Source organism: Chroicocephalus ridibundus, chromosome Z, assembly GCF_963924245.1.
Source record: "Chroicocephalus ridibundus chromosome Z, bChrRid1.1, whole genome shotgun sequence".
NCBI classification, from domain to species: domain Eukaryota; kingdom Metazoa; phylum Chordata; class Aves; order Charadriiformes; family Laridae; genus Chroicocephalus; species Chroicocephalus ridibundus.
This window is the reverse complement of record NC_086316.1, coordinates 56,186,807-56,214,086: the sequence shown is the minus strand read 5'-3', so window position 1 is coordinate 56,214,086 and position 27,280 is coordinate 56,186,807. Positions and strand designations below refer to the sequence as shown.

Sequence of the window (27,280 nt, the reverse complement as noted above, 5' to 3'; positions counted from 1 at the left end):
CTGGCAGGGGGGTGGGACTAGATGATCTTCAGAGGTCCCTTCCAACCCCTACCATTCTTTGATTCTGTGATTAAATGTAATATAACTACAACTTAGGGCAAATTTTACTGCCTTTGTGCTATGACACTGGTTGAACTTACTTTCAATTTGTACTGTGTTAACAATCCTCTATTTGCCATTTGAGCCTGAAACTCTGTCTTTTGGTCCTATTTGAATGGATCGTTAACAGTATGGGAACCTTATGTATGAAGGGCTTCTCTTTCTTGTTGTTATGTGCCTGTCCTTTCAAATCCAACACAGCTATCAGCAAAATAAATGGGAGAACACCTTGCTGGCAGTTGCTAAGGCTTGTATAATTAATTGCTGGTGTAGGACTTCATACAGGGAGGGGGCAGAAATAATTTAAATGACAGAATCAGATTAATCCTGGATTTGGCCTTTTAGAATTTTTGCAATCACCTTGCACTATCCTAATATTTTTTCTGTAAAATTTATATCTGAGCAGCTGGAAGACTATTGAAGTAATTGTCTTTAAAAATTGCTATTTTAAATGACTGTCCACACTCCTTGGGAAAAGTGATTTATAGAAATGAAAAGTAATGGCAAGCTCTTTATTTCCACTTCAGTGCTCCACAGTGTTCAGGTACTGTAGCCTTCAGTTTATTTTAATCAACAGTGTTACTTAACCTTGGAAGGAGTAAAATGCCGTATGTCCAGAGAGAAATGAACCAGCACTCAAACGGAGTAGAGGCATCAGCCTCAGCGTGTTCTTCAGGTCAGAATCCAGCAGTTCTGAGCTGTTCAACCTGCAGAAACAAGAATAATTTTACTGCCCAAGAACCAGAGTGCCTGCAAGAGTGCTTTATCTAAAACACTTCTAAACAATGATCTCTGAGAAAACTGGGCTTAAGAATCAGCTTTGAGAAACAGACTTCATAAAAGGTTTCAGACTCAAGCACAGACCATTTGGATGTGCTTTTTTAGAGTTCCTAGAGTCAGTGCCACAAAGATAAAGGAACCGATCCTGTGTCGCTATTAAAATGAAAATCTCACTGAATTTGATGTAAGTAAGTCTTGCACAAGTGAAGACTCCAGGATGTGTGGCCCACTGGTTCTTCATACTCCATATTACTCTGTGTCAGCCATCTCCACCTAGCGATGAAGAAAGGGTCCTGAGACTGAGGGGACAGTCCAAACTAACTCTTTGTTTACAAGAGAAGCCCTGTGAGGAACTGGCCACATGGCAGGCATGCTACACATATCATAACAAGCTGTTTAAATGATTATATAAGGAACTGCTCAAGTCTGCTTTCAGTCATATGCAGGCAAATCACCTAATGTAAAGGATGCTGCACGGGTCAGAATTTGGTCATTTTTTTTCCTCACAGAAATTCAGTATCAACAAGTTTAAAATCATGGAATCATAGAATGGTTTGGGTTGGAAGGGACCTTAAAGATCATCTAGTTCCACCCCCCCTGCCATGGGCAGGGACACCTCCCACTAGACCAGGCTGCTCAAAGCCCCATCCAGCCTGGCCTTGAGCACTTCCAGGGATGGGGCATCCACAGCTTCCCTGGGCAACTTGTTCCAGTGTCTGACCACCCTCACAGTGAAAAAATTCTTCATGATATCTAATCTAAATCTACTCTTTTCCAGTTTGAAGCTATTTCCCCTCACCCTATCACTATATGCCCTTGGAAAAATTCCTTCCCGCCCCTCCTTTCTTGTAGGCCCCCTTTAAGCACTGGGAGGCACTATAAGGTCTCCCTGGAGCCTTCTCTTCTCCAGGCTGAACAACCACAACTCTCTCAGCCTGTCTTCATAGGAGAGGCGCTCCAGCCCTTTAATCATCTTTGTGGCCCTTCTCTGGACCTGCTCCAACAGGCCCACGTCCTTCTTGTGCTGAGGACTCCAAAACTGGATGTACTACTCCAGGCGGGGTCTCACCAGAGCTGGTCACACTTCTTTTGATGCAGCCCAGGATGCAGTTGGCCTTCTGAGCTGCAAGCACACATTGCTGGCTCATGTTGAGCTTCCCATCAACGAACACTCCCCAAGTCCTTCTCCCCAGGGTTGCTTTCAATCCATTCTCTTCCCACCCTGTATCTGTGGTTGGGATTGCCCCGACCTAGGTTAATCAAGCATGGTTAAGAAAGACAAATGATGAAAAACCCTTCACACGAATCTGCTGGCATTTGGGAAAGATGTGTTTAGTCACTGTGTTTGACCTTTGAAATCTTAAGGAAGTGTGCTAATGCAAAATTAGAATATGCACACAGATTCTGCAATTGTTAACTGTGCTTAATTTACATAGACTACTTTATGGGCGTTTCACTGAGTTGAAGGTTGAGAGCATCTGCTGTTTGATTTGACGGCTGCATGCAACTATAATGCTTCAGAACTGGGACTCAAGTAAAGAAAAAAACATGCAGAAATGTGACCCTGGAGAGAAAGGGGACTGCAAACACGGCACCTTACTCTTCAGCAAGTCTTAATCTTAGGTTTTTCACTTGTATTGCCACGAAAATGGGCAGCTGTAGTTTTTATTGTATTTTGCCAGTTCTACTCACTCTGTTGGTAAGACAAAGCTGAAAAAGAGCTGAACTTCTCAGAAAGTCCAAGAGAACTAGGTGCTCCAATTCTATTATGATGCACTAGAGTTTAATAGCTTACCTGCCATCTTTGAAAATCTACTCAGAAATGCTACACAAAATTCCCAGTGCAAAATTTGTCCTTCATGATGACAAAGATACACAACTGAGGGAGACATGCACCCTGTGAATTTTACGGAAAAGCAGTTGGCAGACTTTTAAAAACTGTTTTCATGCACAAACACAAAACTGACAGAGAGAGACACCAGTGAATTTCATATGTCCTTTTTAGAACCCTGAGTTTAGAGTTTAAGTGACTGTCTAGCTAAAAACACAAAAGAGATGGTAGTCACAATCATCTGCAGTTCCAGAACGAGGAAATAGGATTGTGTAGCCTATTTTCACTATAGCTTCTCTTGCTGATACTGTAGCTCATTTACAGTATTTCTGTTTCTGGAATAAATTCAGGATATCAAAAAGCTAAGGCTTAGTATGCCTACCTCTCTGGCAACAGCTACTTCTTTGAGTCCTCATACATGGAATGCCTCAGAGAGACAGACGTTCTTTCAACGACATCATCAGTTTCATTCATAGTAGCTCCCTAGCAAAAACACCTCACATTAATTCATCACTCATCTTTAAGAGAACTTATAAAATTATCTCGTCCAAAGTAAACCTTCCATATGTTTCCAAAAGAGTTGAACCAGTTCAGGGCAATAGACAATGTCCTCTGTTCCTTGTAGCCTTCTCAAGAGCTGGATGCCTCATTATTAAACCTTATTTTAGCAAAACAGTGCCAAAACAAACGCCAAAAGAAATTCAATGGACCTCTGTCGCCATCTAAAGGTTGCAACAAAAGCACTCCCTGACCGATGGGACAGTTACACTTACTTAATGCAACGGGATTCTCTGGGATTACAGACTTTTTATTATCAGAGAAGTGTTTTATGTACTTAGGTAAGTAGCAATCAACGTTATGAAAGACTGATGAGAGTCAGAAGACAGAAGACAATCTAGGAACCCATTTCACTATGTTTCTCATATGCTGCAGGGTCAGTTCTCGATCTCGAAGTGATTCCTCTTGTAAACACCACTGAAGTAGACATAACTACACAGAGTATTAGTCTACTTAGGACAACTGCAGAAAATGGACATTCCTCACCATCAACGCTGGTGAGAAAAAAAAACACTGTTTAATACCATCAAGAGTTTGTTCTTTGGTGTTTGAAGTCAGACACAGTAGGAAGAAAAGACAACATCAGCTGACATCACACTCATGAACAGATAAACTATTGCTTCTGATGGCTGTCTTTTACGTTTAGTACTTTCTAATAGTAGGTTCACAGGTTTTATTGCTCAGGTTTTATTTTATTCGGTGGAAAATATCATCGGAGAACTTGGGGTTTGGTGATGTAAATTTCCTCAGTTGAAGCATCTGACCCTACTCCTGTGAACACATTTAACTTGTAACTAATTAGGAAGCTATAAGCCGTGTGCATCTTCACAGCAACTGCCACATGTGTTAAATAACACAGTCCGTACAACTGGAAAGTGAAAGTAAATGTTAATTTGATTGCTGCATCTTGCACTAGGCTAGCAACACTGATGCATTCATCCTCGTTCATATGTTCCCCTTCTTTCCTCTAGGGTGGTTCCTTCAGGCTAGTGCAAGGCTACCGACACTTGCAATGCTTGTGTAACTCCAAACCATAAACTGATGCTACCAATTAACTAAACAATAGGAAATTACCTCAGTGAAATGAAAGCCTGACTCACACAAGGCCTCTTACCATCTAACTACAAGGTTATTAATCATTAGTTGTCTTGTTTAGGCTGTTTTACAGCCCAAAAAGGTAGAGGGTAAGAGCATGAATTCTGTCACTTCTGCCACCTGAGGTGGGCAGCTCCCACTCACAGCCTGTACAGAAGAGGGGGAGGGGGGGAGGGACCATCAGTGATTTGGATTCACAGCCCTTCCCTTGACTGTGAAATAAACACCTCAGGCTTGGACTTGTCATTGAAATAAAAATCAATGACAGAATGAAATAGCCTTCTATATGCCACTGCGGAATGGCAGGGGTTCAGTAGCCTTTTCTGAAGACGGGGCAAAAGAGACACATGGACAGTAGGGAAAGGCAATGTCCTGTTGGACCAACTATTATTACTGTAGCCAGAAAAAGAGAATAAATCCAGGGATTCACCAGTTCTCTTGTCAGTGACAGCGGGCCCATATAGACACAGCTCCCTTGTTTAGTCCTTTGTTTTTGAGGTCCCAAGTGCTATTTAATTTATATGTTTTCTTCTGATGTTACAGACACCACTGCTGTGCTCATTCACAAACAGAAATCCAAGACACCCCTTCTGGCCTCTGCTCTGTGGCACTCCATAGCAACAGAGCATTCCTCGACTTGGCCAACTTTGTCAGGCAGGTGACTGGCTGCCAACAACTAAACAGGCGTAAGTATGGACCAAGGGTAGAATGGTAGCTAAACAGGCAAAAATCCTGACATGCCAGAAAGGGTGGAGAACCAGGAGACACTGTCAAGTCAGCACTGGTGTCCCTGTAATGTTAATACTCACAGTGACAAGCCGCTGCTTGGCCTGTGCTGAGGTGAGGAGATTCCGCACCCTCTTGTTGATTTTCTCCCAGCTGAGATCCAAACTGGAATTTACCCTACCAAAAGAGATCCAACAGATGCCTCTCAGTCCCCCTCTGGAGTGACATCATTTGATCCCTTTAGGCACGTTATTTCTAATGCCTCATTCCTCACATCCTTTCAGACCATCTTTTAAGATCGTGATGATCCCTTCATCCCCTCATACAGAATCTCTGAATAGGGACACACGCAAATAATTCTTCTCTTGTCCCTTTTCCCCTTCAGGATACTTATTTCTTCCTGACTTTTTCTTGGGGTTTTATACTCCCAGTGGAGCTCTCACTCTCTCGCCTTTATCCCCAGCTCCTCTTTCATTACTGCCCTCCAGACTTGTTCTATTTTCAACTGCATTCAGCACACTCTTCCCTGTACAGCCATGCTTCCCTACCTTATCCTTTTCTCCAGTCCTCTCTGCTTTGCCACGTATTCCATGAAGTCTCTTCCCCCACACCTCTGCCTTTCTTTCCCTCTTTCTCCTCTGACATGCCTTTCTCCTCCCCTTCTCTCTTCTCCTGCTTGCTGACCCTGCCCAAAGCAAAGGTTCCACAGAGCAAACTGGCTCCACCCCACCAGCCCTGCCCTCCTGCACAAACGGCAGGGTCTAGACCTCCAAAAGGATGCAAGACAGACAAGCCTGCCAGGCTTCTCAGAGCAAAGTTAATGTTATCGCCATGATCTCCATGCAGTCGGGGCACATACACTGTGTAAGACTTTCACTGCCGTGGGCACCAGTAACAACGTGAAAACAGAAAAGAAATTAAGACAAAGGCTAAGACTGAATTGCAGTACCTGCCTGCAGGGAGGTTAAGATTCCGGGGACTAAATACAGGCAGCTTTTACACCATTTCAGATAGGAAAGAGCACACAAACTCGCATGCAAAGCAGATGCATACGAGGGAAAACCGACAGGAGGCTTACGTTTTTCTGAAGCGGCAGCAGCAGCCCACACAGAGCATACCAAATGGTATCAAGCTCTTGCGCTTAGCACCTGAATCCCCCAAAGGGTTCCCTTCCTGTTCTGACATTACCTTAATATCCAGCTGGGGTGAAGATAAAACATTTCCCTCTGGTTCAGCAATTTATTGTTAAGGTGGATATAATGCCTCTCTTAACCACATCACAGAAATACCATGTGGTTTAATCAAAGCATCAAAAAGCCCAAGTAAAAAGTAAACATCAAGACCTAAGGAAAAACAGGGGGTTTGAACAAGATGACCTCCAGCTTCAACCATTCTGTGAGTCTGTGATTCAAAATCCAGTTGTGAAAAGGCTGAGTAATTCGTTTGCCCAAAGACAGGGGAAAGCAGGTTCCCAGACGAAATACACCCAGGTAAAATACGAACCCGTAGCAGGAGTGCTCATAGTTTTGAATAAAAGGACTAATGTTTACAAAAGAAGGCCCCTTCACTTAAACAAAACAAAACAATCCCACCACAATTCTTATTACTCCTCTGCATTTTCTCTTGCAATTTATGGATTAATGGAAACGTGTTCTCTATGTCTGTAAAACTGGTATGAAAAGGCCTTTCATGAGGCTGAGTGCCCCGTGTGCTCATCCCACAAAAAATTCCTGACCTAAGCAAGCATTCATGAATGGAGCATGTGGGGTTCTTCCTACACAAATTGAAGGGGATGATCATCCAGTTCCAACTGAAGGACACAGGCAGCTGTATTATAGAGAGGAGGGCAACTGAATCTCAGTTTGTCTCCAGATAAGTATCATGAGCACACCCCATGAAATTCAGAAACAATAAATGCGAAACCAATAGAAGGAGATACATCAGTTGTATTTGTCTACCTGAGGCAGCATTTAACTGCGGAACTCTCCAGGGAACTGCAGGAAAGTATTTCACAATAATGAAAGCATATCATAAAGGGAAATAAAGAATTTGCATGGAACATAAATCTCATATTTCAGGGTATAAAGCCAACTATGAATTGACAGGGGTGACAAAAACTTTCTTTGGGGTATTTCTTCATGCAGTTGTATTCTACATGGGTTTTCATGCCCCCTTCTGAAGGGTTTAGTCCTAGTCACTGAAGAAGACTTGCTAGGTGAACCATGGCTTCTCTATATATCTGTACAAAGAAAGCATTTCATGAAGAGTTGTCACAATTTTTCTAGTGAAGTTTATCTGCGAATGCTAAGTTCAATTTGCCCAAGAAGTCAGAAAGTGAATCTTTCTGGTTGTTCAGCTTGTGTTCTCACAGCACAAAGTCAGTCAGTTAACTAATCTGATTAAGAATTAGTAACCTGTTTTGAAAAGCAGAGGGACTCCCAACAGGACTTGGTCATTTGAGGTGTTGGGAGGCAGCAGATGAAGCTGTACGGTGAAAAGCTGAATCCCTCTGACTGGGAGGATAATGCAAGTAACTCACAGGTCCACCTCTTCCAAGAGATGATGAATCATGTTCAGAGGTAGTCTGTTCAGATGGTTCCTTGATCATCTGGGGAATAAGGAAGCAAATTTCCATAACTAGAATTGACACATAACATAGTATAAGAAAGAGACTGGGGAAAGAAAGGAAGGGAGAAGTTGTCATCCACTTTATGGAAAGGAAGCACAAGGGGGTTATTAGAGGTTAGCTGAAAATTCATAATGAACCATGAATGCAAACCCACTGCAAGGCACGTGAAATGGAAGCCCTTAAAACTAAGGCCCATAATTAACAAAAATATGCAGAACTCTTCACGCTGATGAGTGGCTGACAAAAGCTAATGAAACTCCTTATTTTAGCCAGATACTACCTCATTCATAAAAGGGCAGGACACCACAGGAAATACGAGCAAGCTGCTCCTGTCTTTACATACAAAGGCTTACTTTGCTCCATTAGGCTAATGAGCATTCCTCCCAACGAGTTGTGCTGCCCCTTGACACGTGAGGGAACTGGGAAAAATGAACCACACAGAAGCACCCTGGGAGAGGTTTTTACAAACCTGCATTTTCACCTTCATTTGCAAAGTGGGAGTTCAGGTGGACTGTGATTAAACAATAAAAAAAAACAGAGGAGCAGCCCACTTTGGGATGAAAGAGGTTTGGTTCAGTGAAGAGCGGGAAGGTACTGAAAGATCATTTGATCTCATCTTTGATATCAGACATAATTAGTAGCATGCCTGATATTTGAGAGAAAAACAATGGCATTAATTGATAGAGCCTAAAACTGTGTCTCTATAACTACTTTTGCAACTCTGCCTTTACCATGTTAAAATGTCTTCTGTAAAGTTGTAAACAGCTGTAAACAGTAACGTTAGGCAAGGAAACTTCAGTATGATCTGTCATTATTTGTTTGCAAAATTAAGGATTTGGGGGGATTTTTTTTAATACCTTTGCTTACTTCTGTGGGCCTTTCGTCTTCCCTATGCCAAAATATCATGTCCCTCACATTTTCTCCATGGCAGACAACTAGAATTTCCCAATACTGTCTTCTGAACCATCAACCCTCCTCATGGAAGTGTTCTGTTAGAATACATAGTAACAGAAGAGACACCATTTTCCACTTCTTTATTTTTTTTAATCACCTTAACTGAGGTATTTGACGCTTCACAGTTATCAAAAGATGAAGCTAAAAAAAAAAAAAAAAAAAAGAGTATTTCAGCAACTATTATTGGCAATTAATCTTACATTGGTGCTTTCAATCCATTAGCACTAAAGTGTAAGAGATACCAAACAAAATGCAGAAAATGCGTAATGCCTCTTAAATTTCTGGGTACTCTAAAGAAATATGCATGAGTAAGAAGGACCGATCTGTACCAAGCTATTTCTCGTAACAGAAGCGCACAGATCTTCCGGCACTGTATGACTTCTTTGTCATTTCCCAATATGCTGATTGGATTATGAATAATTTGCATATGACAAGGGGCAGAACAGATGACACATGAAAACTGGTGCGACGTCATACTGATGCAGGGATTCAGCTATCCCCCAAAAGTATTTCTATTTGTGTGAATGCACTTCGGATGAGGACCTTTAGAGGCCCTCACTGAAACAACAACTCGACTAAGACATAGAAACCAAGTCAGTGAAGAAGAAAGACATCAGGATCTCCTTTTCCTGAAAGATCTGTTTTCTTCAGAGGCATATGCTGTTAACAAGGGGGAAATCCTTTGCTGGAACAACCCCTACGTATTCACATGCTGTCTCTTCTAGCCAGGTATTGCTACCTGTCCATCTCAGTGTTTTCTTTTGTGAACAGTTCGTCTGAACTGAAAAACAGCACAAGCCTGCATATAGTTTTAAAAAGATTTGCTTGAGATAGGTAGTAATATCAACAGTGGTATTAGCCCTGTTAGTATTATTACTAGCAGCAAATCACAAGTACCTCGTTTCTCATGGGATTTAAGAGAATCTTTTGCTGATCTTATACTTTGCTTCACCTTACGGTAACATAACGGTGAGGTTACTTCAATGAATAATTTAGAACTGTCCACCTAAAAAAGAAGAAATAATATGCAGATGCACTGCTTAACATACAAAGACTTGGTCTAATGTAAAGCACCTCCAGCCCTCACAGACAATAATAAATTCATTCTTCCTTCGTTTCTTATTCTTTTTTTTCCCTCCTCAAATTGCAAAAATATGTACACGCCATAATACAAACATTTTTCATAAAATCACCTCCTCTAAAACCACAGTTTGCTCTCCTTTGTAGATTTAACTTCGTAACTAGAGACTTCCCACATAACATGAAGTTTCAGGACAAAACATAGAGCAAGAAACATACACAAGTTTTAGGAATATAAAGGGACATATTATTTCTGGAAGCAAGAACAACTTTTCTACTCCCAGTGTCCTGCACTGGCCTGCAGCTCTTTGCTGTGAAAATCATTCTAAAGCAAGACGTCTTCTTTTAAAAGTTAAGAAATGCTGCTATGAAAGAAGCAATTAGAGTTGTTAACATAAGAGGCAGGGTCTTTCTTCTGCAGAGAAACACATCCTTGGCTCCCAGTTCCTGTTGACGTGATCCCTGATCCCAGGGAGGACAAAGACTCCTCTTCCCCCTTCTGAGCACTGATTACATGAGTAGACAGCCCCTTAGTGCTAGACCAATAGTCCCTGTAGCCAGTCATTACACCTTCTCTGCTTTCCACGCTACAATATAAATCCCCTCAAAGGATGGGTAGTGTTCCCCAATGCCAGATACGCACTGGAGCTTTCATGTGATCTCAGCAAGTTCCACCGCCCACTTCCTCAAGGCGGGCAGTGGAAGGGCAGGTGCTGATCTCCTCTCTCTGGGGACCAGTGATCAGGCATGAGGAAATGGGATGAAGCTGCACCAGGGGAAGTTCAGAGTGGACATCAGGAAATGGTTCTTCACAGAGAAGCTGGTCGACCACTGGAACAGGCTCCCCAGGGAAGTGGTCATGGCACCAAGGCTGTCAGAGTTCAAGGAGCATCTGGACACTGCTCTTAGTCTAATGGTTTAATTTTAGGTGGTTCCGTGAGGAGCTGGACTCAATGATCCTTAAAGGTCCCTTCCAACTTGAGATATCCTGTGATTCTACGATTCTAGGATTCTTTTTTAATATGTTTGGCAGTAAGATGGCAAAGAGTATGAAGACAAGGCCCAGGTCAGCAAGATTAGGAGTCTGGTTTTGTTGCTAAATATTGTGCTGATGTTTCAATAAGGTCACAGGATGCCACATTACTGGTTAATTTAGAATGGGAACCGTCAATAATGGACATTACACAAGAAGCAGTGTAGAAGAAACCTGCCCTGGCCAGCGTGGATGAACAAGGAACCTCTGACTGAGCTTTATCATGAAGACTGTGTACACAGACAGTGTACTGTGATATGGGTAAGCAGTGATGGGTCACCAGGCAGGAAAACAACAATGTTGCCTGAGCCTGCAAGAATGACATTAGTGACCTAAGTTTGGTCCGTGGTAAGTTTATGGATCTAATTCTACTGGAAAACTTGTCTGGGCCTACAAAGAACTAGAAGACTTATAGGAACAGTAAACATGGATGTACCAAGGAAAAAATACATTCGACTAACTCAGTAAGTTCCTATGATGGTACCTGCCAATGGATGATGGGAAAGCTGGCAGTGGATGACATTTGGCAAGCCTTGGACACAGTGTGTAGTATCCTTATGGCCAAACTCGTGAGATGCAGGTAGGATAAGTGTACAGTGTATGGAGAGTTGGTCAGATCACCAGGATCAGAGAGTTGTTATCGCCAGTTCAAAGACCAGCTATGGGCCACTTACCTGGACGCATATCTCAGGGATCAATATACAGCAAATAACGTTCACCATCTTTGTAAAAGGACAATACAATAGGACAAAGTGCAGCCCCAGCAAGTTGACAGACAGTACAAAGCTGGGAGGAGCATTTGATATGCCAGAGGGCAGGGTTTCTATTCAAAGAGCCCTTAAAAGCCTGAGCAAAAGGGCTGTCACAAATCTTATGGAGTTCAAGAAAGGTGAACGGAAAGTCATACATCTGGGATGGAATGACCCCATATACAAGCTGGGTGTTAACTGGCTAGAAAGCAGCTCTATATAGACCTGGGAGGTCTGGTGAACAGGTTGGACCTGAGCTGCCAACATGACCTTTCAGCAAAGAAGCCCATCCGTATCCTGGGCTATTAAAGTGCAGCCAGCAGGTTGAAGGAAGTTGTTCTTTACCTCTATTCAGCACTTGTAAGACCACATCTGGAGGGTTTGGTCCAATTTTAGGCTCCCTGCTATAAGGCAAATATTGGCCTATGTGACAGGCCACCAGAGGTGCCCCAGGATGGGTCAGGGGGCTAAAGCACAGGCCATGCAAAGAAAGGCTTAGAGAACTGGACAGGCTGAGAAAAGTAGATGAGGACTTCTTCAGACAACAGAAAGAAGCCAGATACTCATAGGCCCTGGTCCTCACTGGGGGCTCCAACCACCCTCATATCTGCTGTAAGGAAAATACAGCAGGGCTCTAGCAACCTGGCAGATTTCTAAACTGCACTGATCACAACTTCCAGGCACAGGTGATCAAGGAGCCAACAAGTAAAGGTGCTCTCCCAGATCGGATATTTACAAACTGGGAAGAACTCTTTGTGGATGTGAAGGTCAGGGGCAGCGTTGGCTGCAGTGACCATGAGACATTGGCATTCAGCACCCTGAGAGGCAAAATCAAGGCAAAAACCGGGAACACAGCCATGCATTTCAGGAGAGCAGACTTTGGCCTCTTCGGGAATCTGCTTTGCAAAATCCCATGGAATACGTCCCAGGAAAGAAGAAGGCCCCAAGAGACCTTGTTGATGTTCAAGGATCACCTCCTCCAAGACCAAGCAAGCACCACCCCAACAAGTAGGAAATCAAAGGCAGCAGGAGACTGGCATGGGTGAGTAAGGAGCTCCTAACTGAACTCAGACATAAAAAGGAAGTGTATAAGGAGCGGAAGCTGGGACAGGACAGAGGAGTATCCTGTCTGATCTTGCCAAGATAGCACTTGGAAAGCCAAGACCGACCTGGAATTGAATCCGACAACATTTCTGGATGTGAAGGGGAATAAGAAAGGATTCTAAAATATATAAACAGCAAAGGAAACCTAGGGAAAATGTGGGCCTCTGCTTAATGGAGTAGGGGTGCTGGTAACAAAAGATATGGAAAAGTCTAAGATACTCAATGCCTTCTTTGCCTCGGTCTTTACCAGTAAAACTGTCCTTGAGGAATCACAAATCCCAGAAACCAGAAGGAAAATCTGTAACAAGACCTACCCTCCATGAAAGGAAAACGAGATTGAAGAGAACTTAAACAAACTGGACACAAGTTCATGGGGCATAAGAGGTTGCACCCGCAAGTGCTGAGGGAGCTGCATGATGTCATTGCAAGTTCACTGTTGAGTATCTTTGAAAGATCAAGGCAACAGGAGAGGTTCCTGAAGACTGGAGGAAAGCAAATCTCATTCCTATCTTCAAGAAGGGCAAGAAGAAAGATCCAGGGAACCGCAGGCTGGCCAGCTTCACTACAATCACTGGGAAGGTTATGGAGCAACTGATCCTGGAAGCTGTTTTTCCAAACCTGAAGCACAAGATGGTAGTTAGAAACAATCAACATGGATTTACGAAGAAGAAGCCATACTTAACCAACCTGATAACTTTATACAATGAGGTGACTGGCTTGGTGGATGAGGGGAGAGCAGTGGATGTTTTTTACCTTGACTTTAGTAAGGCTTTTGACACTGTCTCCCATAACATTCTTACATAAAAACACACAAAGTACACATTAGATAAGTGCACAGCGAGGTGAATTAAAACAGCCTGAACATCCAGGCCCAGAGGGTTGTGGTCACTGGCTTAGAGGCAAGTCATTAGTGGTGTATCCCAGGGGTCAACACTGGGGCCAATACTGTTTAACACCTTCATGAATGACCCAGAGTGCACCCTCAATGAGTACACAGACAGTACAAAAATGGGAGGAGTAACTGATCCGTAAGATCATAGAATGGTTAGAGTTGGAAGGAACATTACAGATCATCTAGTTCCAACGAAAACAATCCTGTCATTTTGAGATTGTATTGTTGTCTACGACTATCTAACGTGAGGATGTAGAGAAGACTGAGCCAGGTGCTTTTCAGAGATATGTAGTGGAAGGAGAAGAACTAATGGTGTAAGTTCCAATTAGATATAAGGACAATTTTTTTTACCATTAGGGTAGTCAGCCCAGAGAGGCTACAAAATCTCTGTCCTTGGAAATATTCAAACTCAACAGGGTTTAGGGTAGTCAGCCCAGAGAGGCTACGAAATCTCTGTCCTTGGAAATATTCAAACTCAACAGCACAGGGCCTTAAAGAGCTTAATCGAATTGGACCTGCTTTAAGTGGGGTTTGGACTAAGTGTCCTCTAGAGGTCCATCTCAGGGTGTAAAGATGGATTTAAACAATGTAACTTGTCACAGATTAACATATTTGTGGAAATACTTAAAATACATGACTGTTAAATACAGGTCTGGTAAAGCATATGCACAGCGGAACAGGACTGTGCAATAAAAGACTAGGACCTAAAACCTGGACCAAATCTAAGTTACTCTAGATACCTATCACTTTATCACCTGGAAGTACTGATCACCTGAGATACACTGTTTTCCTCTCTCTGAACCAGGCAAATAGTCAGAAGGACGCTGTCCTGGTAACTGTTAGTGTTTTGAAGCACTCAGATGGAACACCCTACTGGCTAAACACAAAGGTTTATTGATGAAACCCCAGAAACACTTTCCACAGATTCCTTACCGAGTGTAGAAACATACAGATTGGTTTATGTCCAAAACAAAAGGGGAGGGTTAAAATGCATTATATTTTTATAGTATCTAAATGTGTCTTTGAATTCTTTCTTTGTAGTATCTTTTCCTTTACTGAATGTTGTTAACTGACCAACCTGATTTCTGCCAGCTGTCAGTGCATTTGACAGGCCAACTACATACTGAACAAAAAAATATTTCTATTTATATTTTCAAATTTATTGCTAAATTTCTTCAGTCTTCTGCTGATCTAGTAGTTCAAGACAGGTTAGACAAAAATGCTGAAATTAATACTAACAAAAATTCACCCTCTTAATGTAGTACAGAAATTTTAGGACTTACGTGTCTGACTACAAATGGTGGCCTGGTCTCATTTTCTGATTTGCGCCCAGCAGACTCCAGGCACAGTCTTGATGGCTGCTGATGATTTTCTCTGCAGAGTTCACAGAAGCGGTCTCTAGTGTTTAGAGGAGGAGTTTGTGATTTTAAGGACCTTGTATGCCTTCCGTAGCTTTTATCCCTTTTCACTGATGTCTTGCATTGCGTTAGTGATTGGTTCTTTTGTTTAGGTGATGCAGATCTTTGATTCCTTGTTCTGTTTCGGCCCTGGCAGAGAAATTCACTGCGTTACAGTTATCTAAGTAAAAACAGGTACAAGCCATTTGCGACTCCCTGCAAAGAAGACTAAGCTCTAAGCAGAAATCCTTCCAGTAGGAACTGACCATATGATAGCAGAATTTGGATCTTTGTATGTACAAATTGGAAGAATCCGTGATTCCGTGTTGGAGTGTGGCAAAGTCAAAAACAGAAAAAAGTCAGCATGGGCTCATATATACTTTCTCCTTCCACATTATCTCAGTTGCTTAACCTCTCATCTGAAATCTGAAAGATTGTTCCCTGTCTGTCACAGAGCTCAGAGAAGGATGAATTACTTCAGAAAAGAACTTGTGAGGTTAGAAAATTCAGAACTTTGGTCAAAATCTTGAAATTCTGACCTCTGCGGGAGCTTATTCAAGTAAACCTTGTAAGTATCTCAGAGATAACTTATGGGGGCCGAATTCAGCAGCTGTTACTCAAACAAAAGTACTTTATCTGCTGTGAGTGTTTTGTTCCAGCAGGGGGGGCAGAATTGTGTTCCCGCAGAATATTATCTAATAGATAATCTGTTAGATCTATAGCCACTAAACAAAGCACAGAAGCTCTGGTAGCACTTTCTCAGAGGGGAACTAACTGGTTGCAGTTCAGTCTGGATCAGAGTACGCAATTATAAATAGGGGAAGCATGAATTCACTAAGCATGCAAAGACAAACATTGGTGAAGGCTAGATATAAACCACTGTCAGCAAAAGACAGGAGGTACTGCAATGCCATCAAATCAAGAGAATATTATCTGCTCAACTCTTACCTTCCAGAGAAAGCAATGCAAGGATTATTTGTTTTTGTGGGTTTTCCACAGAATTAATTTCTTAATATTTAGGAAATGAGAGCACCTAGGATAGCAGATAACAAACTGAGAAGTGGATGGCTTTGGTTCAGTCAGTTGGATTTGCTGTTGTTACAACAAAATCTAGGACTCCTAGCATGGCCTTAAATCTTACCTACCATTGCTGCCTAAGCTATCTATATACAAAAGCAACAGTAAAGCTAGGCTCAAATATACTCAGTCAAAGGTTATAAAATTGTCATCAGGTCTGTATCCTTACCATAAATACTTACATAATTCTTTCTTCTGTGCTGAAGTGGAAGTTCTGTAATGCTTGTTCTTGTGGAGAACTCTATTTTTGGTGCTATTCCCTTAAAAAATAACAGTTAAGAGGAAAGGATTAAAAACATAATCACTGCCTACACCTCCCCCTCAAAATCAGAACACTTCAAGTATTCTTCACTGCAACTGCAGAATCAAAAATGACTAAAAGAGGCACTGCAGCTAGAAAAGACTTGTGGCAAACTCACCAGCAAATAACAGTTGTACAGCAATTTTGCTTTGTAGAGCAGTAATTTGATTTTAGTCTTAAAGGGGAATGGAAAAAGGGAAACAGGATGCCAGTCTAAGGGTATGCCCAAATCACCTATTCCTTTACCAATATGTCATCACCTTCTTTGCCTTCAGCTGATTCTTAAGCATCAAGTTAAAAATCATACATTGTAACATTTGGTTAACCAGAGCATAAATTTCTAAATTTCTGTTCTAAATGTATAGAAAGTATTCTTGTATTAGGCAGAACTTTCTAACAGTTAGTTTTTCTTAAGCCTAGTATTTTCTATACTTGCAATTTATGCACAAACCCCCAGCTTTTCATGTGAAATAATGGCATTCACAGCTTACAGAGTAATTACATTCACAGCTTATAGAGTAATTACAAGAACTTTCTGAATGAATCAGTGCAAAATTGAGTCTTCAGGAAGGATGCTTCTCCCTGTTCAATGCTATTCTAAGCTGCAATGAACTCAGACTAATAAAATTCAAGTCAGTTTTATTGCTTCTTTTGCATAATCCAACCCATAATGCAGTGAGAGGGATGAAAATGTCATTTTTTTAGGTTGCTATTGCTGCTTCTGGAAACAACGAACCCTAGCAAGAACAGGCACTGGAAGAGTTTACAAAGATATGAAAATTAAAGACACCCAAGAGATGAGTGAGAACAGGCAGAGTGAGAAAAAAAGGCCTGTATGTCGGAGGATGTCGGAGTGGGAGACGGACCCGGAGTAACGATGGAATCTCAGTATGAGTATGATCGTTCTCCCTTTATTCAAGTTTTCACAGAGTATATACAGACAGGCAATAAGAGCACGCGCTAGCGGCAGCTATATGATTGGCTTACAGTCTCTGTTCACGCGCTGTCCATGCAGTTCATTCACAGATCAGGTTGGTTACAAGAATTCACATAGTAAATTGCTTAGTCATTAACACCACATGTTTTCTACCTTCTCAGTTCCCGTTTTTCCCATGTACTCATTCCATCTTCTACCACCTGTTTTGCCCTTAATCTGATCTCTCATAGTAGGGAGGCTGGCTCACGTGACCATTTTCTCTCAGACACATTCCTACACCTGTACATGAGAGAAAGAAAATAGACAGAAAGTTGGCATCCTCAAAGGCAATTGATACAAAGAAACTTGAAAACCTTTCAAGTGCCTGGCCCTTTCACATAATCTGTGGATGGACGTACATAACTGAACATAAAATTTTGCTATTAGGACTTCTAACCTGCCTATGCAGAGAGATTATTCTTACCGTCTGTGACTAACAGATTTAATTGTTAGGATAGCACACACCTGGTACCTTCTCTGAGACACTTCCATATTCAAAAGAGCACATAAGCATCTCCCTCTGCTCAAGGGGACCGAAGGGACAGTCAAACTCCAGCCCTCACGAAGTTGCTACTAAGTAGCTGAATTCCTTCCTTCTTCAGACACCTATGATGACTACCAGTTTCAGGCAACTTACTGGAAAACGAGGAGAAGTTTTCATCAGTAATTCTCTGTCTACACCTGGACATGCAGGAGTCAGCTTGCACTCTGGGAACAGAAAGTTTCGTGTATTCTCTTCATAGAATGCAAGGTCATCGCCTTCTAAAAGAACAAAAAAACACCCACAGAAAAATAGCTGTCAAGGTTATTACATGGAATTTTCATTAGCAGCTGTGCAATGTAAACTCAGTAAATTGTGAATGTCCTTGACAGAATGCTGCCTCTCTCCTGCATAATGATGCTGTCAGTAATAGGGGTGATTGGGATATTAGAGGGCCTAGGAAGAGTGGTACAGAAATGGCATATGCCTAGCATGTTTTAAAATTATTTGATGTTGGAAATGTTTAAGACAGCAGTTCCTTTTTAGTATACTGTCCTCCTCTGTGTCAGGGAACCTTTAAGTTCACATTCTTGAGGGCCACAGCAAACAAAACCACAGAAAAACAGCAAACCCAAACCATTTGGTTCTGTATTTGTATACAAGAAAGAACATAGCAATATCAGATTTTTTTTGCCTGTGTGACTGAGACAGTAACTATTTCTCCAGCAAATGGCTTTTTTGCTTTATCTCCAGTGCTCTGACTATGCTGCACCTTATCACTTTGTCTTCTGAACATGAAATGAAGAGGGCAAAAGGGAGGGAAACAATCTATGTTCTTATTAGTTTTGAAAGATTTGGCTTAGCAGAGCAACACTGGAGTCTGATGCTGTCATTAACTTTCAAACTGTCACAAGTGCCTTGAAATATTTTGGAGATGGAGATGACTGCAAGGCTTGAAGGCAGACTACCTAGTTACAGTGTAGAGAATGTCCAAAACTCTGACAGAGAATGTACACAGATGATGTATAATGCATATTTTACAGAGTATGTATATGCATATGTTTATACACAGCATGCTAAATCTTGGTCCAGATGATTTCTCAGTGCTTTCAGTATGACCAAGAGCCACCTCACTGGGCAAACAACTAATTATTCTAATCAGCTATCTGCAGGAATAAAATAAAGAAGGCTGATATAACATTACAACATTCCAATGTTTGCTCAGCAAATATCTCATCTTAAAATGGTGTTGAAAGACAGTCACCATTACTTTTGAAATGTATTCCCCCCAGAAAGCCAGCAAGTAGTAAACAAACATCATGTAATTTGGCCATCCAACCACACAGCATGAGACCAGTGTCCTACTAACTGAAGGCATAAGTATCCACCTATTACAAGCAAACAGCAGGTGCACATCCCTCAGGGACAAGGCACAATACTCAGCAAGTGAAAGCTTTGGCTTTAACGAAAGCATGGCGTCAGCACAGTGAGAGACCAAGTACACTGATGCTAATCAAGTGGGGACCTGATGCAGTAGAACCCTGCTTGGGAATGAAGCTCAAAGGAAAGTACCACAGGGATGGACAATAAAACTTGCAGCGATTAACGTGTCATACATATGCAATGTCCTGTTTTGGTCATCAGCGAACTTGCTGATGTAATGCAGGTACTGTTGTCTGGATTATGAGATCTGCAGCTGGCCATCACATTGGCGCCTGTGCAAAGGTGGATGCAGATGTGGGGGGAAGCAAACTATCCTGGGTTACCATCACAACGAGATAAAACATGCTTGGGACTTTGCATATTTGGATGGAAGAAGTGAACGACCCCAGGTTACCATAACAGGGTAAGAGTGCTTGGGACTCTACAGACTGGGATGGAAAGAACCAAACTATCCCAGGTTACCAGACAATGAGATAAGCTGTGCCTGGGGACTCTACACACTTGGATGGGGGGTACGAACTATACTGGGTTACTGTGACTAAGTCTGCTTGTGCCCTACACCATGCTTGTCACTAGTTCTTCTCTTCCTTCAGAACCCCACTAACTGTGTTCTGAGTGAATGGAGGAGGTCAGCACCGCTCTGTAAAGGTAGAACAGCCAGAGACAGGATATACTTTCATAAGCACCCACCTTAGGAGGCAAGCTATAAGGTACACCGTCAAGTACCGGGCTTAGAAACTACAGCAAGGATTTTGATTTCCTGAAATGAGAGACTAAGCTGCCCACTATGGATGGATACTATGCTATAAAAGCTGCTACTGCCTTCTCTTCGATGCATTCTGTGTCTTTACAAGAGCAAGGACACATGCTCGCTCCTAATCAGACTGAAAACAAACCTTGCAATTTGGTGATTTCTAGACAAAACAGTGGCACAAGGAAGAAAATTTTCAGAAAAAGTTAATAATGAGAGTAACACTTCTGATCCTATTCAAAGTTTCATCTTTTCTAGTCACATGGCTTGTAAGAACCATCTTTATGATGGATCCCGGCTTTACAATCACTCGGAAAAAACTCTTTTGTGAGCTTTTGACACTACAACAAGAAAGCAAATAGTCAGTTTTGTCATATGGGGCCTGGCTTCTGATGTAGTAAGGACAAAGGCAGGCACTGGTTCCTCTCATGAGGAATATACTTAATTTTTCTGAATATTTTTTTAATTTAGAAAGTTGAAAGAAAACAACACGTTCCACTGTATGAAAAGTAAGCAAAATCTCTAAGCTGCATATTTTTGCAGAACCAAAAAAAAAAACAAAACGGGAAAAAAAAACTTAAGTTTGAGTCATGAAAGACATGTAGGTACTATACAGAATAAAGAACAGGTGTTCTACAGGGCCAGAATACGCCAAGGAGAATATTAAATCCTTTAGTACTTTTTACAATGGTCTCATCCCTTTTAGAGTTATTACTAACTCTAGTTAGTCATTATTACTAACTTCTCTGCCTTAATATGCACAGAGAAAATCTGCTATGCCCAGGGGACAAACAAGCATTGTATACTACACCTAGCTACATGACAGCGTGACACCCACAAAGCTTGCCTAAAAGAAATCACATGAGAAGATGAGCACTCTCTGGACTAACACAGATCACACTTTTTTTTTTGGCATTGTTTAGGCTTTTATGTAGAGATAATAACAGTTTCTCTCATTTGGGTCTTTGCATCTCCTTTTTCCAGTATAACTAATTGGTTTTGAACCTAGAATAACATCATAAATAAACCTTTATTAATATCAGCAATCTTAAAAGCAAAAAGCAAAGAAGAAAGGGAAAGACAAATATCTGAAGCAAAGCATTTTGAAAAACAAACACAAAAGTACAAGCAATATTTATTACACAGGGAACATAAAGTATATTTTGAATTTGCCATAATAGAACAATAACCAATTTTAACAAATTGCGTGCAGTTTTAGAATATATATGAATGCTTCATAATCAGTGGCCTTAACAACAGCACTCATCTGCCACCCAGTATCCATTTGCCTTTTTTCCCCATCTTATAAAACACACAATATGAAGTCTGTAGAAGACCAACAGTACTATTTGCCAAGATGAACTCTACTTTATTATTCGTGTTCTATTTGAACATTACTAGCAAACTAGACCACTATTAAAACAAGAAAATCAGAGTAAAGAAAATAAAGCAACATGACTGATCCTAACAAATTATTCAATGTGTCCAGTCAGAAGAGGCATTTTTTTCTCCTCAAGTGTGTACCCAAGAATGTACAGGAAGTGATGGAGTAGAAAGAAATAACATTGGAGGAGGTCCTGAAACTTATGAGGGAGAGAAAGCTGAGGGGCATGGCATATAACAACACCTACTAATATTCTTTCCAGTCTCAAATTAATTAGCATGTGGGAAAATACTTACTTGTCTGTTACCTGAAGACACAAGCTGAGTTAATTCCAACCTCATGACGTTACCTGAAAGATAAAAAATAAATTATAGCAGTGTGGCTGAATAACTAGAATAGATTTACTGTTTACTCCTGGGACACTAATCAAAGACTCACCTTACAGGAAGGGATGGAGGAAGGACAGCAAAGGAAACAGAAGAGCAGACAAAAGACAGAGGAGAAAGAAGACAGGTGCAGAGCTAGTCCATTATAACTGGCAATATTCTACTTTGGTTCCTTGAGTATTTATTCTAATATTATTAATATTAGAATAGAAACACACAAGAAAGAAATATCAACACAAGGTAACTCTCTGTGGTTAACATCAGATGGATTTATAGGGCAATGGGATACTCAGTGGCTTCTGACTTGACCTTCTGTTGACTTTACAGGAGGGCCTTGCTTCGGAACGACAAAAACCTGAGACCCAGCAAGGACAAAGGAATGCTAACTGAATTAAAGGTAAGGGATGAAATCTTTTTAAATTAATACAACACCTGCTCCTGTAGGTATGACTGAAAAAGTCTGGCCAAAGGTTACTTGCAATGATGAAACAGAATGTAGACAGACAATTATCATAAACAATTTTTTTTTCTCCCCCCACTCCCTTACAAACAATAAATATGATTTTGGCTTTTAAAAGACAGCCTAGTCATTAAATTCATGACATGCCACAGACTTCAAAATAAGAATTGCTGATGGAAAAAATAAAAAGCAGACCTCTCAGGTTAGCCTAGTGTTACATTAGGTGTCAGAATGCAGCCTGGCCTAAGAACAGAAAAATCATGTAATTGACTCAAGGGGAGGTAGTAGAGGCTGACACTCAAATGGCTCAGTTCAGAGCAATGCACAAGGGCAACAATGTATACCAGATCACATACTTTAGAAAGACAGTCAGACAAGAAGACAGACAGACTATGTGAATACATGGATCTACTTCATCATTTTTAGCTATTCAACTACTGAAGCATTTTAAAAATCATACTTACTTTCAAGCATTTCAGTTACTGCAACAGGATCTATGGCACTTTCAAACACCTTCAGGAAAACAGTAAGAAGTAAACAAACTCATTATAACACCAAATAATTTAACAATCTACAATTCATAGGAATAATTTAATACCTATTCAAAATATTTCCCCTACTCTTTGTCAAGCTGCTATTAAGCAATAATACTATATATCTATGTTTGTGTACTTTAAGATGTCATTTACATTTTTAAAGTTATGCAATATTTCCGAAAAAATACTTTAAAGCTGAAAATGCGTATTCATCCATGTCTGCATCAACTTCAGAACAGTTTGTACTTTGTAGGAAAAATTGCCATGTTTACAGTACCTTAAATGCAATTCTAAGAACTGTAAAAGAGCAGAACCACAAATACAATTAGGAAATTTATGTTTGGAAAACACTTGAATTCTTGGAAAATCCTACAGAACACATCCCAAAAGAAAAAATTAAAAGCCCTAACTGCAAGCACCTTAAAGCACAGGTAAATCTTCCACAGGGATCATAGACAAATGAGAAGGTGTGAGGAAGTTTTCCTGTATGGTTCTGTCTCTTATGTAAAGATTGTCCAAATATCTTACAAAAATAAAATCATTAAAGATATCATCTATGAAATGTCTTAAGAAATTCAAATGCATTTGCCTGTATTTAAAATGAACTATGTCTTATCCTCTTCTCATGACTTGGCATGAAATTCTGACCTCTTTGAAGTAACTGGGAACTTTACTACTTATTTTATTTGTGCATTCATGCTGGACTTTCTACCTATCTAATGAAGCTGCCCTCAGCTGCATTCCACTTATTTTATCAATATTTGCTGCTTTTTTTTTTGGTTGTTTTTTTTTTCCAAATGTGCCAACATCCTTCTTCAAACAATATCAGTGTTTTCAGACAACATTTTAGCAACAGTCTTCTTTTGAGAGGGCTGTGCAAAGTCATGTTTTCCCTAAGAAAATATGTTGCTTCATGCTAGTTAACACCTACTAAGGAAGGTCACAGGCACAAAGCCACATTACTGTGAGGTAAAACAAAAGATGAACTTATCTAACAACATCTACTTCATGATAATTACTTTGATGCTCCTCTTATAACTAGGTAAATGTATGAGAAACTACGCTTCTATAGAAGTGGGTTATATTACCCGCTTCTGGTCAGAATGCACCTATGGGCTTTTATTTACTGAAGAGTGGTGTGTTCTTAGCTGCGTTTGCCTTGCAGCAGGGTAAAGGCCTTAATGAAAATTATACTTTCTAGCTTTCAGTTGTATTGACTATGTAGCTCTTCAATTCTGTAAATAAAAACCACAGCGGGAAAGGGAAAGTAATTATATCCCTCAAGGAAAGGCCTCTTGTGAGCCATGTACAAAGAATTTTAGAGAAACAGACAGGTAGAGTGGTTTGAAAAAGAGTGGCGTCTGAAAGAAAGAGATAAGAAAGTGTTCCTCTGTCATGGTTTAGGCTGGGATGGCCACTAAAGGAACAAGAGATGCTCTCTGTTAACCTCTCTTCTCAGAAGAGAAGAGACAGAATAAGGGAGACAGGCTTATGGGGTGAAAAGAAACTAAACTACTTTCATGAAACATGAAACTAAAACTATTAACAATAAAAAGATAATAATAAGAAAACAATGAAATGTATATAATATATACAAAACCAATATCAAGCTCCCAGAATAAAAATCGCATCACTGGCAGGCACTGGGAAAGTCCCAGACTGGACTCAGTGACAGATGGGAACTGGGTTCAAGAATGCACAGATCAGGATTAAAGGCAGAACGACAGAGTCCTGCTTGGATGCTGGCCATTGAAGAAAGAGAGTTGACCCTTTGATCCCTCAGTTTATACTGAGCATGGGGCTGATGGGATGTAATACCCCATCGGTCAGTTTTGGGTCACCTGTCCTGTCCACCCCTCCCTGCAGGTGCTATCCCTCTATGCTCTTCCACTTCTGACCCTCCAACGGGGCACATAACAAAGTTAGCTGAACTTGGCTGTTGTAGCAATAGGTATAATCAAGGGCCTCTCTGCATACCGTTCCTTGGCATTAACTATAAACATCAGGCCTTATCACCCTGGAAGCAGACACTGTCTGAAAAATAAGCCCTTAATTTCAGAGTGCAGTTAGTTAGAAGAGACTTAACCGAAAAGTAAAATTACCGAAAGGAAAATTGGTTCTGTTACACCTCAAATCAGGACATCCTCTAAACTTTGTCTATTCCTGTTTTGCAATGGCTTCAGCAAGGTTTTGCTTGTCAATAGACATAGCCATTCTGTCTTACACCATTTTTTTAAAAACAGTTTTCAAACACAAAGTACCATTCACCAGAATCACAACCAATGAGCATACAGTAGAGTACAGTAAAAACACACTGAAGACTCCTGTTCTCATTTGTTCCAGGTGTTACGGTGGCATGTATAATGGCAGAAAAACCTATCTTTTGTCTATCACTTACTTTGATCTCATTTACATTACTGCCATGATGACAAAAATTCTGAATAGATGACAGCCATATTAGAATTGAGGTAACATACTGCTTCCAGAGCAATCATGTCTGAAACAGAATAAATTCAATTACCCTCATATACACTGTTGCCATTACCAAGATTAGGTAAGAACTGTTCATGGGAGAGATGACGTCTCATAACAACTGCTGTCAAAGCTCCAGACCATAAAGTTTTAAAGAAATGTTAAAATCTATTCAGTTCCAGGAATGGGCCTAGTACTTCATCTTAGTATGTTGAAATGCATGTGAAACAAGAATAACCTATCAGTTGTAGAGGAAAATAAGATTATGCATGAATTACAGCTTGCACAATGCATGAAACATTAGACCTTCTAGCCCAAGGCACCTAAAAAATGAAAGTTACCTTTTCAAAGCACATCTTCTCATAAAACAAGAGAGGGAAAACAGGAGGAAGGCATTCTGTCTCTTTGTGTTGACCCAAGATACACACACCAAGAAAAACATCATGTTTCTCAGGCAGAAACACACGAGGACATGTAACCTTTGGAAAGAAAAAAATACATTCCCATGAGACTCCTTAGTCCAGTCTTACACACACACAACAGTCCAAGCCTACAGGACTCAATCTCAGAGGGGACTCAGCAGGCCCTTGGCTTTATTACTGATGATCTCAAAAGGGTGCCAGATTAAGCTCTGTCATTAGGAGTTCTCTCATTTTGTATTTTGGCCTTTTTTTTTTATCATCTCAGGTAACAGGGACTGATTTCATAGACCTTAGCATTACACACAACAGAAACATTTGATACCTACAAGGAAATGAATGAGTGAAAACGACCATTTTTTATTCTTACATCTGATGAGAAGATCTGTTATGAGCAACATATTAGTATTATCCATTTGCATAACAGCAGTAATACCCTTCATTAAATAAACATCACACAGCAAGAACTTCTTCACATTTAATTTAACCTTTTCCTTGCACACTCTTTCTAGCAGACTTTATGCCTGCAACTCCAAAGAACCAGTAAGTGTCTCCTGTTTGGAGGAAGAGCTAAATAACCCATGGATGAGAAACTACGGCTACGAGGAAGGTGTGTTTTAATCTGCACAGGGGTATTATCACTGCAAAGGTACAACCTCATTTTACGTTAACTTCCATTTCCATTACGTTAACTTCATCCAAGCTGTGAAAAACTAAACAGCTCCCCAGGAGCTCTTAGAACTGAAGGCGCGTTCACAGGTATACATACACAAATATTCAAACACAATATATGTATATAAATATATATATAGAATCATAAAATGCTTTGAGTTGGAAGATAACTTAAAGATCATCTAGTTCCAACCCCGCTGCCCTGGGCAGGGACACCTCCCACTAGACCAGGCTGCTCAAAGCCCCATCCAGCCTGGCCTTGAACACTTCCAGGGAAGGGGCATCCACAACTTCTCTGGGCAACCTGTTCCACTGCCTCACCACCCTCACAGTAAAGAATTTCTTCCTAATATCTCATCTACATCTACCCCATGCACACATACACACATAAGACAGGATATATGCAGGCGCACACCTGTTCATATACAGATTGTGGCATGGTGCGGCACCTCAGGGTCCCGGAACAACGGCGGTAACAAGCTTCCACCCCCCCGCACCGGTTGTCTGGGCCGCCCCGCCGCTCCTCGCTCCCTCCCTCCTACCCCGGCCGCCCCGCTCTGCTGCGGCCTCACCGCCTGCACCTGCGGCTCCACCACCACTTTCAGCGGCATCCGGGCGGTTGGGCCGGGGCTGGGCGGGACGACGGCCCTACTGGGCCCGGCCCGCGTTGCCACGGCGACGGCGGCGTCCTTCCGTCCCCACGACGGCCCCTAAGGGCTCCTGCGCACCCGCGCGGGCGCGTCCTCTTTTAATTTTTTTAACAATACACACACACACATATATATATATATATACACGCACACACACACATACACGTATAATTTGTCAGCGTCCTGCGGTAGCCTCCAGGGAGGGGGCCGGCCCTCCGCCGGGCCGGAAGAGGCCCGACACAGGGTACTCCGAGCGGGGACACACGCGGCAGCGCCTCGGCGCCATCACCGCCGGCCACGCCACCGCGCTCTACCGGCGGCCGGGCCCGGCGGGGAGTGCTGCGG

The 27,280-nt window shown here is 41.4% G+C and overlaps 1 protein-coding gene across 2 annotated transcripts; it reads right to left on the bottom strand.

Moving 5' to 3' along the window:
• Positions 1-731: 731 nt before the first annotated feature.
• SPATA6L (spermatogenesis associated 6 like) lies at positions 732-27,237 on the bottom strand. Of its 2 annotated transcripts, XM_063319493.1 has the most exons (11): positions 26,701-27,088; positions 25,536-25,673; positions 22,651-22,699; positions 21,648-21,689; positions 17,919-18,043; positions 16,187-16,264; positions 14,814-15,077; positions 9,570-9,678; positions 8,770-8,813; positions 7,504-7,697; positions 732-806 (listed from the first exon to the last, which is right to left on the bottom strand). In XM_063319493.1, the coding sequence occupies exons 1-10, from the start codon at positions 26,722-26,724 to the stop codon at positions 7,542-7,544; spliced, it is 1,029 nt and encodes a 342-aa protein (XP_063175563.1). In that variant the 5' UTR covers positions 26,725-27,088; the 3' UTR covers positions 732-806; positions 7,504-7,541. The 2 variants fall into 2 exon arrangements, 1 of the variants encoding a protein (XP_063175563.1); XR_010069009.1 differs by lacking the exons at positions 732-806; positions 7,504-7,697; positions 8,770-8,813; ... (2 more) ...; positions 16,187-16,264; positions 26,701-27,088 and adding exons at positions 17,201-17,521; positions 27,099-27,237 and having other exon boundaries at positions 21,637-21,689.
• Positions 27,238-27,280: the final 43 nt, after the last annotated feature.